At 42.9% G+C, this 13,662-nt stretch overlaps 1 protein-coding gene across 3 annotated transcripts in view; it reads left to right on the top strand.

Annotated features, from left to right (window-relative positions):
• The window catches only part of PLXND1 (plexin D1), a 245,944-nt gene that overhangs the window by 117,164 nt on the left and 115,118 nt on the right, over positions 1–13,662 (top strand). For all 3 annotated transcript variants that reach the window (XM_053295803.1, XM_053295804.1, XM_053295805.1), the window contains 3 exons: positions 3,302–3,406; positions 11,374–11,463; positions 12,063–12,156. In XM_053295803.1, the coding sequence (XP_053151778.1) occupies positions 3,302–3,406; positions 11,374–11,463; positions 12,063–12,156 (289 nt within the window). The remainder of the gene's footprint in view (positions 1–3,301; positions 3,407–11,373; positions 11,464–12,062; positions 12,157–13,662) is intronic.

Raw genomic sequence — 13,662 nt, 5'->3', positions numbered from 1 at the left:
CACTGGCTACCAATAGGTTTCTGGGCAAAATACCCTTAATGGCTTGGGCCCACGGTATTTAAGAGACTACATTCGTCGTTATGAACCATGTCACCTATTAAGAACTTCCGGTGAGGTTCATCTAATGGTGCCACCAGCTCGTCTGTTGGTGACTCAAAGGTGTGCCTTCTCTGTGGTTGCCCCAGGACTGTGGAATGCACTTCCTGCTGAGATTATTGCTGACCCATCTCTGTTGACATTTAGGAAACAATTTTAGACACATTTCTTCAGCCAAGCTTTTTAGTTAGTTGGTGTTTTTATGGATATTTTAATCTGGTCTTATGTTTTAACAATTAAATTCTTGGTTTGTTCTTGGTTTGTTTTATGCTGTAAACAACCTATTTATTTAATTATTAATATAAATAAGTAAGTAAGTAAAACCAGCCAAACTGGTTTGACCAAAGATCATTGTATGGTTGAAAAAGAAAGAAAGGATCTGCCATTGGCAATGGCAGTTCTACAGTTCATCTCCAAATCTTGGAAGAGCTATTGCCTGTGCTCTGCTATGCACATAAAGTGCTGAAATTCAGCGCACAATGCACTCTAAATCTGGCAAAGTCCTTTGTTGCTTGCAGGGGACTCTTGCAGGATTGTATAAAATACAGTATAATTATAATTTATATTTCTGTATAAAATACAGAGCAAAACAATGCTCCGGATCATCCAACACAGATTAGAGCCCTATGTAGAAAGGGAAATACCAGGTGTTCAAGCTGGTTTCAGAAAAGGCCGAGGAACAAGGGACATTATTGCTGATGCATGCTGGATAATTGAGAAAGCCAAAGAATACCAAAAAGTCAATATGTGCTTTATTGACTACAGAAAAGTCTTTGATTGTCTTGATTATGTCAAGTTGTGGAATATCCTTAGGAAAATGGGTGTCCCAGAACATCTCATTGTTCTCATGAGAAACCTATACATAGGACAGGAAGCCGCAGTCCAGATGGATTTCATGTGGTGAAACAGACTGGTGAAACAGACTGGTTCCAGATCAATAAAGGTATAAGACAAGGCTGTATACTTTCTCCTTATTTATTCAACTTATATGCTGAACATATCCTGAAAGAAGCTGAATTGGAAGAAGATGAGCATGGTTTTAAAGTTGGAGGAAGAAACATTAATAACCTGCACTGCGTTGATGACGCCTCTCTGATAGCTGAGAATGTGGATTATCTGCAAGCTCTAGTAATGAAAGTCAAAGAGCAGAGTGAAAAAATGGGACTACAACTAAATGTAAAGAATACTAAACTGACGAGTACAGCAACTAGCCTCAGAATTGATAATGAAGGCATTGAAGTGGTGGATAGCTTCTGCCTTTTAGGATTGACCATCAACAGTCAAGGATCCAGCAACAAGAAATATGCCGCAGATTTGCACTTGGTAGGGTTGCAATGAAGGCCTTGGAAAGGATATTTAGATGCCGTGACATGTCTAAAGCTACAAAGATTAGAATCATTCAGACAATGGTTTTTCCCGTGACACTCTATGGATGCAAAAGCTGGACATTGAAGCAGCAAGATAGAAAAAGTATTGACACTTTTGAACTTTGGTGCTAGCTAATGCTTTTGAGGATACCATGGCCAGGAAGGAAAACAAACAAACGGATCCTAGAACAAATCAATCCAGAATTTTCACTTGAGGCACAAAGACCAGGCTCAAATTATCATACTTTGGACACAGTATGCGAAAATCCAGCTCCCTTGAGAAGTCTATAATGCTGGGGAAAGGTGAAGACAAGAGAAGAAGAGGACGACCAGCAGCAAGGTGGATGGACTCAATTATGACAGCAATGAATGCACCACTGAGAGACCTTAAAGGCCAAGCTGAAGACAGATCATCTTGGAGAGAATCTATCTATATGGTTGCTAAGAGTTGACATCAACTTGCTGGAACTTAACCAAAGAATAAATCAATAAAATACAGCATGAGGCTGCTCACATGAGCAGCCCTACCCAGGCTTGGGAAACCCTACCTGGGTAAGGCTACTCATATGAAGCACCGGGATCATGGCCAATCTCAGAGCTATCTCACCAGGTAGCCCAGGAATTTTCCCTGAGCTTTTACCTGGGTCCCTGGTTGTGAGTTAGAGGGGAGAGCTGGTCTTGTGGTAGCAAGCCTGACTCCCACTCTGGGAAGAGCAGGTTTCAACTTCAAGTTCCCTCCCTGGCCTCTCCCAAGATAGGGCTGAGAGAGATTCCTGCTGCCAGAGCAGTGTGGATTGTGTGGGCGTGCCCCACGCACTCCCCACCGGGCTGCAATGGTCATGAGAACGAACTTTGTTGTTTATACCATTTGGTTCCGTTATTCTAGTAAAATATTGGGTAGAGTGTGTTAGTAGACTAGCTACCTCAGAGTGGCAGCTGATGAGAGCATATGGTTTTCCTTTTAATTTGTGAGGAAATTAATTTCACTGTGAAAATCACAGATTGATAACACAGTTGCCTGAAGTCTGAAGTTTAGTGTTTATCCATAGGACAGATACTGAATAGGAAGGAACAGCACAAGCTTGACAAGCTCACACCCCAGGGAGGATGTTAGGGAAGCGGTCTTCTGTTTTAACACTAACAAACTCCTCAGTTTGTGCAAATGAAGGTGCCAGCTTGTTCCAATTACGGAGTTGGAATCTGCTCACTAAGTTCAGGATTGGCAGCTATTTTCCATATAATGGCTGTTAGAATAAAGTTATTGGATGTACCTGGCAATGCAGAGATAAAATGCATAGAATGATGTTACTATTACTGCAGTCTCAAGTACACTTACAATCCCTTCCCATTCTATAGTGCCATCCATGTACATGGCATTGTACAAATAAGGAGGGTACAGGTCTCTGCCCCCAGGGACTTGCCATCTAGATATCAACATGGGAAACAACAGAACAAAACAAGGGAAATTGAGGCAACGATAAGTGTTTGTTTATATGCTGCCCTTCCCAAAGTGACTCAGGGCGATTTACAGTAAATTAAAAATCCGTAACAATTAAAATCAAAAACCAATTAAAAGCAGATTAAAATTACAATTAAAACAAAATATCATTAAAAGCCAGGCAAAAAGGCGTGTCTTTAAGGCTCTTCTAAATGCCTTGAAGTAAGGAGATAATTTTCATTCATCAATGGGGACTTATTTTGAGCAAGCTTGCCTAGGTTTGAGCTGTACGTTTGTGAGCCAATTCATTTTCTGAGAAAGTATCTTTCCTTCAGTGTCAAGAAGGTAGCAGAGTCTCCATATTAATCTTCGCTTCTTTTGTGTGTTTTCTAAAATACAGAACAGTTCTGACTGTCCACAGATTGTACCTGCCTCTGTAGTACCAGTGGCAACCGGGGCTTCCCAGGACATCACCATCACCTTGAAGAATGCTGCTTTTGTAAAGGTAATGAAATACATAGGCACTGCAAAAAGCATGAATTATCTAAGTAGGACCTAAAGTCCAAAGATTAAGATTGCAAATGGAATCTTGCATTTACAATCAGAAACTGATTGTAAGTGAAATGAAGTCATCACATGCCTTGTCTTTTCCCTCTGTAATAATGACAGAAATAGAGGACCTTAACAGAATGCAGTCACTTTGGCAAGTGATTTGGTGGGCTTTAGTAGAAAGTTGTTGTTTTTTTAAAGGAGCCTTTATATACAGACATTTTCTAAAGCTCTGTTACATGTAATGCAAGAACCTTCTTGGAATCATACAATAGGTGGATTAATAATACAGTGGTCCCTCGACTTACGTAATTAATCCATTTCGAACGCACGTTCGGAGGTCGAAATTTTCGTAAGTCGAAGAGCGCACCACGGAAGTCTGGAAACATTCGTAAGTCGAGGAAACCGCATCTAAAAATTCGTAGGTCGAGTAAGCTGAATCTAAACCGGCAACTACTTCCGGTCTTTTTTGTCGCTCGTAACTCGAAAACATCGGATGTCGAGTAGTTCGTAGGTTGAGGGATTACTGTACTGTAAATCTTCCACTCAAGCAGAGTGTTTGGGGGGAAATCAACTTCCCATATTTGAAGTCCCCCCCCCCCATATTCCACTCAGTAAACTTTGCAGGTGTGCAGCTTTCACAGGGGAATGTACACCAAGCCATTTTTTCTGCAATAGCAGAAGTCCTATGCCTGAAAACGGGGGTTGCGGGGTGGAAGGGCAAGCAGGAAGCAGCTTGTTTAAGGCAAGTGGCAAAATCTATGAAAGAGATTGAATCAATATTAGAAATATAGACACAATTCTTCTTTCCTCAGCAGTGACACTCTGGGTTGACAAAATGCAGTTTTTAGTTTTAAGAACACCTATATTATGTGGACTTTTCTGACATATGGGTTAGATTGGGCAAGTAATTTTAGAAATATTGTTCCTGGAATGTATTTAAGTTATGTTCATGGACTATTTTGCCTAGACAGGCTGCAAAGGAAAGCCGCAGATCAGTGTGTTATTGGTATTATATGCTGTTTTGTTCTCTGGGGAAGAGCAATCGTATGATTGTATCATTGTATGAAGTAATCATTCTATGAGCCCATGAGAAGAATATCTGAACACCATGACAGCTAGAGCAGTAGTCTATCCTGCCCAGTATCCTTTCTCTTCCTTGGCTCTGTTCCTTGACCAGGTCTAGGTACTTCAGGGGCGGGCACTTTAGTAGAGCAAGAAAATAACAAAATACTCAATTCCTAGCTGTCAAGCCCTATCCTCCAGCGGTTTAAGCTGTTAGGAATAACTTAAACAATGGGGTGGATGTACTAAGCATCATACCTTCAGCTTCTTCTATTCCGGTTAAGTTCTTGAGCTAGATAGACCACCATAGTTTATGTGCTTAATCAGAAAATGATAGTTGAATTAATGGAGGATAACATATTTTGATACAAGCTAGCATTTAGCAAAAGCTTCCATGTCTCACAGTGGCTCATGTTTTTAACAATCATGTGCAATTGCAGGCCTAATTTACATGTAGCTTGCCTGAAAAGCACTTCCCAGGTTTATAACTGTGCATGTACATAGGCTGTTCTTTTTTGTTCAGAGCAAAGCAGTCTTTAAAAAGCTTCTTGAAGGGGCTTTATTGACAGTTTTTGAAGTAGTTGCAGTACCCAGCAGAGGAACTTAACAAGTCTTAGACAAAAGCTCAGTTTGCTTGTAACACCAGCAAAGGAAATTCTTTGTACTGTAGCTTTATTACAGTTGCCTCCCTAAGGTCTGGCATTGGTAAATAAGGATGTGCCCCTACACTGTCAGCAGAAAAGAAGAATAGGGGGCGGGGGGAGCTCGCTTCCTCTGGGGGTACTACAAGGTGACTATAGAGGAAGAAATATTGTGTGTAACATGATAAGAGGTGAAATAAACAGGAAAGCTACTGAAAAACCTCAATTCCCAAATGACACTATGGTTTCCTTTCTTAGCCTGTCTGTAAATACTTGGGGAGCTTAGTAATACTAATTTAATCTGTAGTAGTAGTTAGTAATGCTATTTTATTTTTCTTTGGAATAATGTATTTCATAATTGCTTTGTTTATAACAGGTGGCCCTTGTTATTCGTGGAGGTTCTGTTCTTGTCTATAGCCACGAGTACGAAAACCGCAAATAAAGGAACCTTACCCCTGTAGGGATCTAGGCTAGGTTCTTACACACAGATACAAAATGCTAAGAAAGTGGGAAGGGGGAGAAATAAGAGTAGAAGTAAACAGTACCTTGTTTTCCAGGGCTCCATAAATGCCCCCCAAAACCTCCAAATGGCTGTATTTTTGGCAAATATTTGCCCCCAAAATGGGGTCTTTAAAACAGAAAGCCTTAAAATGGCTCTGTGTTGTTAAATGGTGGCCAGAAGGGACACCAGAAGTCACTTCCGGATCATTTCTGGCCACTCAGCAACCGCAAATAGGTGGAAATAACCCTATTTTGGCCCCACAGATAAAGAAACCGGGTCTCTAAGACCCGTCCACGGATATGCAAAACCACGGGTGCCGGGACCACAGGTAACGAGGGCCACCTATATGTGCACATATAAGCAAAAATAATTTGCTGAAATCTCACATGCTTTTCCAAGCATTTTAATGATCACTTGGGTACCTTCCGCTGCAAAAGTTAATTTACATTACCACCATTCACAAGCTATACATTTTCCATTTTAATGTCATCACCTCCAGTTACTTAATGTGAGAGAAGGCACCTGTCCCCTTGTTTGCCTTCTTTTGGTGTTGGCCCATGCTTCCTTTAAGTAGTCATGATTCAATCCCATCATGGTTTGGTTGTGACAATCTGGTAGTGGGCATGCACACACCTTGCTCTTTACCTGCTTACCTGTAGGAAAGTTGAAATGTGATTGTAAACCCATCTTCTTTAATGATGTCATGTTCTGCCTTCTTCCCTGAGACTTCAGAGTGGGAAAGAGAGAAGGTTGCTTGTCACCCATCTCCTCCTCTTCTCACAGGGACAGCTTTCATACAGTTGTCTCCTCTCCTGGGAGACCCAACTGTCCTTTGCCCATTTTTCCTCGATTTCTCTCTTCTGACCCTTTAAGTACCCACCCCACCTCCAAATCGCGTGGGAATTCCCCTCTTCCTGCCCTGCTATGAGCTCCACCATAAGCCTGTTACTGGTCAAACTGCTGCTCCGCCATGGCTTTTCATGTGACCCAACAACCAGCAACATGTTGCTGTCACTTCTGGGTTCATTGGCCCCTGCCCATTGCAGAAAGGTGGAGAAACACAGGCTACCCTTGCCAGCAGACCTGCTGATAAGTCTGCTGACGCTCTACCTGCTCCTGCAGAGTTGGAAGACTATGTCAGGGACTGGGATCCCAAAAGCTGACCACTGTTCAGTTTGAAAACCTCATACAAGTCCCATTAAAAATGCATTTCTGACATACACACACGCGTGCACACGCACGTGCATGCACACACACCAACCACAGGAGCACTTTAAGTGGCATATATTGTAACATGTGAAATCCTACTGTTTCCACTGAAGCTGTTAAGGATTAATGGATGAAGGGAGAGGGAATGAGTTATTTGGGAATCCAGAAGTAAACATTTGAGGTAAATGGTCTGGAAAATAGAGGATTTCAGTTGTTGTAAGCTCAACCCATAAGCTCCTCCAATAAATTTAGAGGTCCATTTTACATTTAATAATGCTTTATAAAATCTGTGCTATTGTTTTAACTGGTATTTAGTTCTCATTAAAGTTACTGGATGAGGATACAAACTTTAGTCACACAAGCTATATGCTTCAGAGTGAACAGAATTTGGCTGATTGAGTTATATCAGAGTAGAGGAAAACAGGTTTGATAGACAGATTTTTGATTCAGCGCAACTGAGAAGGAAGCTGAAGTCCTCAGAACATCTTTGGTATAACTTCTAGTCTCAGGATATGCATGTCTCCGTCTTTTAAGAATCAGCCCACCAGCTGAATAAGAAACTGCTTTGTTAGGAGTCGGACTATCAGTCTTATAGCCCAGTATTGTCTGTCCTTACTGTGAGCAGCTCTTTAAGACCTTGGGCAGAGGTTTCTTGCTTGCTTGCTTGCTTGCTTGCTCTCTCTCTCTCTCTCTCTCTCTTTCTTTTTCTCTCCCTCCCTGTAAACCACTCTGGGAACTTCTGTTGAAGAGAGGTATATAAATATCATAGATCCCATTCACACGGCAGGGTGGACAGGCGGAGGGAAGTCTGCACTTCACTTACCTCCCCTGCACCCCCAGACAATCATTGTTGGAGTCTTCGGCATGCCAGTGAGCGCTCCCTTAACCATGTCTAAACCCTGAGGCTAAACCCTCCCTTAACCGAGGCTAAACAATCCCTTAACCCTGGCTAAAAAGCCAGGCTAGGTGTAAGTAACAATTTATTATGGTCAATGACCAGTCAATATACACACCAAAATATAAATCAGCATAAAACAAAACAAAATCAAAACAGTAAAATTAGGTAACAAAACATCAGGTTATACAAAAATTTCAGTTACACCTACTCAGTTGTTCCCGTCTGTTTACAGGCTGCTGCAAAGAATCTTGCTGTCCCCACTGTGACAACTGCATGTTGATCCACCAAAAGATAGGAGATGTAATACCCTTCTGATTGACCAGGCCTATTTTTAAAAAATGGTTCGATCCATATAGTACGAATGCCCTTATAATAGGCACAGTGTAAAAGAACATGTAAGACAGATTCAATGTCACCTGAAAGACATGAGCATAACCGGTTCCAAAATGGCAGAAGGAAAGGCATTAAACCACGCCAGCAAAAAGGCTCTCCTCTGATTTAAGGTGGTTAAGTGGGTGAAATATGCAGCTGGCTGGGGTTGTTTGACAAACCACCTAAAGTACTCCTGAAGATAGCCAGACTTAAATCCAATTGCTTTTTCATATCTGTCACACGCTGTTTAATAATTTCTTTGGCAGCATCATGACCCAAAGCCAATAAATATTGTTTGTTTGTTTATTTTATTTTACATTTTATATCCCGCTCTTCCTCCAAAGAGCCCAAAGAGGTGTACTACATACTTAGGTTTCTCCTCACAACAACCCTGTGAAGTAGGTTAGGCTGAGAGAGCAATGACTGGCCCAGAGTCACCCAGCTAGTATCATGGCTGAGTGGGGATTTGAACTCGGGTCTCCCCAAGTTCAGCACTCTAGCCACTCTAGTCCAGCACTCTAGCCACTATACCACGCTGGCTCTTTATTGTGGCAAGAAGCCATATCTGCCCAAACTGTCATAGAGGCTCTTGCAGCAGGATGAGTGAAACTCATCTTTCAGAACCAAGGAAGGGGGCCAGGCCCTGGGCCAGGCATATAATTTAAGACAGTAGTTAAATGTACGAAACCATGCCTGTGCCTCAACCGTGGTCAACCCTGTTTCTAAACGCAAGATAGCATTCGATAGACATCTGGGGACTTGGAAAATGGCACAAAGAAATCCAGATTGAACCACATCTAAGGGCTTAAAATTACAGGTGGGACAAATCTGGACCCTGTACAACATTTGTGCCAGTATTTTAGCCTGATACACCTCACGGTTATGTTGGTGTTTAGGAGTATGTGCAACAGATGAGAATTTCATGTGCAAGTTATGCATTGTGCTAATATAGGATAAGCACACTGAAGTGGGGGAAGAACTGGGAAGGCTAATTCTCAAGATGAGATTTCTCTAACAATGAGTAAGTCTTTAGGGAAATGACTATTTTTGTAAGGTCCTGTTCTGCAAATTCATCCTCTGTGTCAGATGTACTTACGTGTAGCTCTTGTCTTTTTAAATGTTTGAATTGCCAACCCCTAGTTCACCAGGGACCCCTACAACCCCCTACAGGTTGCAGTCCCCTTGAAGGAGCAAGTTCGCAACTTGGGGGTATTGCTGGACCCGGCTCTGCTTTTGGAAGCTCAGGTGGAGGCGGTGGCCAGGGGTAGCTTTGCATGGCTTCGGCTAGTGCACCAGCTGCGTCCCTTTCTCGAGAAGGCAGATCTGGCCACAGTTAACCATGCCTTAGTCACGTCACGGATGGAGTACTGTAACGCACTCTACGTGGGGCTGCCCTTGAAGAATATCCGGAAACTGCAGCTAGTGCAAAATGCGGCAGCTAGGGTTTTATCTGGAGCTGCCCGGTGGGAGCACATCACATCCATTTTGAAAGAGCTGCACTGGCTACCAGTTTGTTTCTAGGTCCAATTCAGTGTGCTGGTTTTGACCTTTAAAGCCCTTAACGGTTTGGGCCCAGGATACCTGAAGGACTGCCTGCTCCCAAGGGTTACTGCCCGCTTGACGAGGTCATCTGAGGGGGCTCTGCTCCGGGTGCCGACAATGAGGGAGGCTTGGTTGTCGTGCACGTGGGACAGGGCCTTCTCTGCTGCTTCCAGACTCTGGAATGCTCTCCTGGTGGCTATTCGCTCCTCGGTCTCCATCACAGCTTTTAGAAAGAGTGTAGAATCTTGGCTTTTTGCCCAGGCATTTATTTGATTCTCTGCTGCTGCTCTTTGTACTCTGTATTGCTTTTATGCTTTTGTTTTAAATTTTTAATCAGATTTGTTTAATATTTTTCACTTAATATTTTAATTGTGTCTTTTTTACCATCTTGTGTTTAAATTTTTTGCTGTAAACCGCCTCGGGATTGTTTTAATGAAAGGCGGTATATAAATTTAACAATAAATAAATAAAATAAAATAAATAAATAACCACCACAGGAATGTAATGTTCCCCATTAGTGTGAAAGAATTTGAGTATAGCAGATGCACTCCTCTGCACACTTGGTGCCATGTATTCACATTGTGGGCCCCACGAACCTTTTGCATGAAAAATTAGACCCAGATACTTAACCTGCAAAACCCTGCACCCATTAATTTGCCATTTATGTTCTTTTGGTCTCTTGACACCTTATAACTAGCAACTCTTGTTCACAGCACTGTGTGAGTTTTAGAAGTGCCCTCCTCATACCAATTAGGCCAGGCTAGGTGGAGCTGCCCCTTTGGGATCAGGCCTGATCCTGATGTTTTTCATACGCAGCCTAACCCAGGCTGGGCTTACCTAGCCTGGGTTAGACTGCACAGGTGAACAGCCTCATAGTATAGTAGTAGTAGTAGTAGTAGTAGTAGTAGTAGTAGTAGTAGTAGTATTTTGTAGACCTACTACCTGAGATTCTTTAACTGGGGCCACCTTTAACTTGGCTCCTCCTCAGGACACCTGATGCTATATGCATTCTAGCTGAGTAGTGGTGTGCGTGGAACCGTGCCTCCGCGGTCTGGTGCCAGCGGGGTGGTTCTTTAAGGGCGAGTGGTGCACTTACCGTACGCACGCATGGTACTTCTGACCAAAAATGGGCAGGGGCAACAGGGAGGTACACTGCCGCCCCAAGAAGTTTTTTTTTTTTAAAGGAGCGCAGGCAGGGGGGAAGCGGCGGGATGGGTAAGTGCACCCCACGCCCTTAAGAACCACCACCACCCCCTGGCGTCAAACCTTCGAACTGCACCACATTAGAACCAGTTCAGAGGCCTCTACAATGGCCTCAGGACCGGTTCGTGCACATCCCTATAGCTGAGCCATTTTAGAATATGATACAACCTTCTTCAGGCTATGGACTCCTGCTACTAAGGGAGAAACTTTAGATGTCCAACCATTTTGTTAATCCTTGAGACAATTTCTCTGTGTGGTGTTTTAAAAGGGGTCAATGACTAACCTGGATGTGGTGGTCAGGATCTGTTATGCCAAAATCAAACTCTGTTCAACTTCTTTCATTAATTTCATTAGGGATTATGGGATATATATCAACTGTCTTGGTCACAGCTGTTATTACTGATGTACATTGTAGTAAGTGATCTTCAATGCCATTCACCTTTGTGCCGGGGGAAAAATATATTGCTTTACAAATTATTCTCATTGTCTAGGAGTTGCCTTTGGAATGTCACTTTGGAACTGACAAGCTATTGGAAGCCCAATGGGTGAATGCATCTGCAGTTCAATGTAGAAATGTGTTGGTGAGTTCATAGCTAGTGGGTATTTTTTGCCTATTCTAAAGCCTCTTTTGTGAATATTAGTCACAAAATATGTGTGTGTTGTTTTTTCCACAGAACATCCATCTCAAATCTTGTTAGAATCTCTAGCTCCAGGTACTTTAGCGTTACCGTGACTCAGTTAAAATCCAAGGCTTCTTATCATGTTCTTTCTAATATGAACATAGGACAGTGATGAGTAAATTGTTCAACATGGAAGCCTCTGCTGAAAGATGATAGTTGGAACTAAATTTCTGCCACATCTCTCACTAACTGTTAAGAGCTAGAAACAAATTAAAACTGACCTTGCTTCCCTGGTTTCCACAAAGAAATTGAGAAACACAGGACCATTGTGAATTTTGTCTTTTATGTTTGATTACTTCTGTGTTGCTGAGATTTAATTAACAAAGACAGAACAGTACCTTTGTTTCCTCCATCCTCATGGTTTCTCCTGCTGAAAAGTGAATCTTGTGGCCAGGAAACATCTTGTTGTAATATAGAAATGCTTTTGTGATGACTGCTATATAGCTAACGTATTCTGTGTTTCAATAAACGAGAACTCTTTCTCCACTTTCTTCATACAGCTTCACACTTCAGAGGAAAGACACCACTTTCCGGTAAACCTTCAACTGAAGGGAAAACCTGATAGATTTATTGACAGTCCACAGATGATGACAGGTTTGCTGTAAAATTCTTTTCACCTTTTTCTTATTTGGAGAGGATAAAATTTCCTAAAAATATCCGATGTACCCATGGCTAACAGATGATTTTTACCTCATGTTGGGTCTGCACAGGGCCATCCTTAGAGAGCCCTGGCAGGGTGCGAGGCCTGGGGCAAATCAGCCAATGTGGGGCCCCCTTCCAGTTAATTCTAGTGGAGGTTAAAAGAGCTGGGCCTGGGGCAGTCGCCCTGCTTGCCATGCCCTAAGGACAGCCCTGGGTATCCATTGCATATGTTAGTGACAAATCCTATGAAATCAGAAAAAAGTTTGAGATTTCAGATCATACAAAAAATTTGCACACACCAACATATGTGAAATCAGATGTCACTTTCATGTGTTCCTTAATGCATGCATGCAAACATTTTATTCTTGCTCCTAAATTAATGTTGGTGTAGTAGAAGTGTTTGAGGGAACTGATTCCTCACCATCTCTCTTTGTTACTCTGAAGGAGACACTATGTTAGGGGGTAGTGCTTCCAAACCATGCTTTGGAACAGAGTAATTTTCTTGTAGGGTATTCTTTTTTATGTTGCTGAGGGCCAAGTGAGACAGAGCTGCTGTAGTTCACTGAGAGAGTATATGGTTTACATGCTGAAGGTCACAGGTTAAATCTCTAGTTTAGGACTGAGAAAGACTTGGTGCTTGAGACCCTGGAGAGTTGCTACCTGTAAGTACAGACAATAAGATCATTCAGACAACTATTAGGCACTGGTGCTGGGAAGGGCTGAGGGGAAGGCAGGACACTACCTACGTTCCCCCACACGACCCTCGCATCTCCCGGGTTTGCCGTGCTGCGTGCCCACACAACCATGCACAAGTGATCCTTGAGCAACGAGGGGGTGGGGGGAAACCCAGCTGAATCCTCTGACATCTCACATGGCACCACATGAGGAGTGCAGTACATTGGGGGAGTTCCACGCTGCCAGCACTCCTTCCGCCCGGCCCTATGGAAGTTTGGGCTGCCAGCCAACTGGTGGTGAAGTGGGAGGGCACACGTGTGCCCTCTTGCATCATTTTTTGCCCAGGTACAAAACCCAGGCTATCCAGTGGAAGAGCCCAGTAGGAGGAGCTCCACTGGTGCTCCTCCTACCCCAGCGGAGGAGCACCAGGACCAATCCCAGCAGTCCTCACAACCAGTCCTTCCAAGGCTAATGCTGCCCTAACCAGCCAGCAACGTTTGCTCTATCATCTGGGGGGAAAGTGAGTTGGACCCAGCCCCACTCCCGGTCATGCGAATGGCCTCTTAATGTTCTTCTATCAAATCTTTTCAGTTAGATTTCAATGGGACTTAAGCACAAGAAACCTTCTTTGGATTGGGAGGGAATTCCGCATCATATTGACTTACATATTATTGTAGTGGCATGGTTGTAGTTGTTCAGCATGGTGGGCTCCAACACCCTTTCAATAATATGTAAAACCTCTGCCCACCTAGTTCAACTGTACTGTGTAATTATGTCCATATC

The sequence above is a fragment of the Hemicordylus capensis genome, chromosome 2 (assembly GCF_027244095.1).
Source record: "Hemicordylus capensis ecotype Gifberg chromosome 2, rHemCap1.1.pri, whole genome shotgun sequence".
NCBI classification, from domain to species: domain Eukaryota; kingdom Metazoa; phylum Chordata; class Lepidosauria; order Squamata; family Cordylidae; genus Hemicordylus; species Hemicordylus capensis.
The sequence above is the reverse complement of the archived record's forward strand: the minus strand, read 5'-3'. Positions and strand labels throughout refer to the sequence as shown.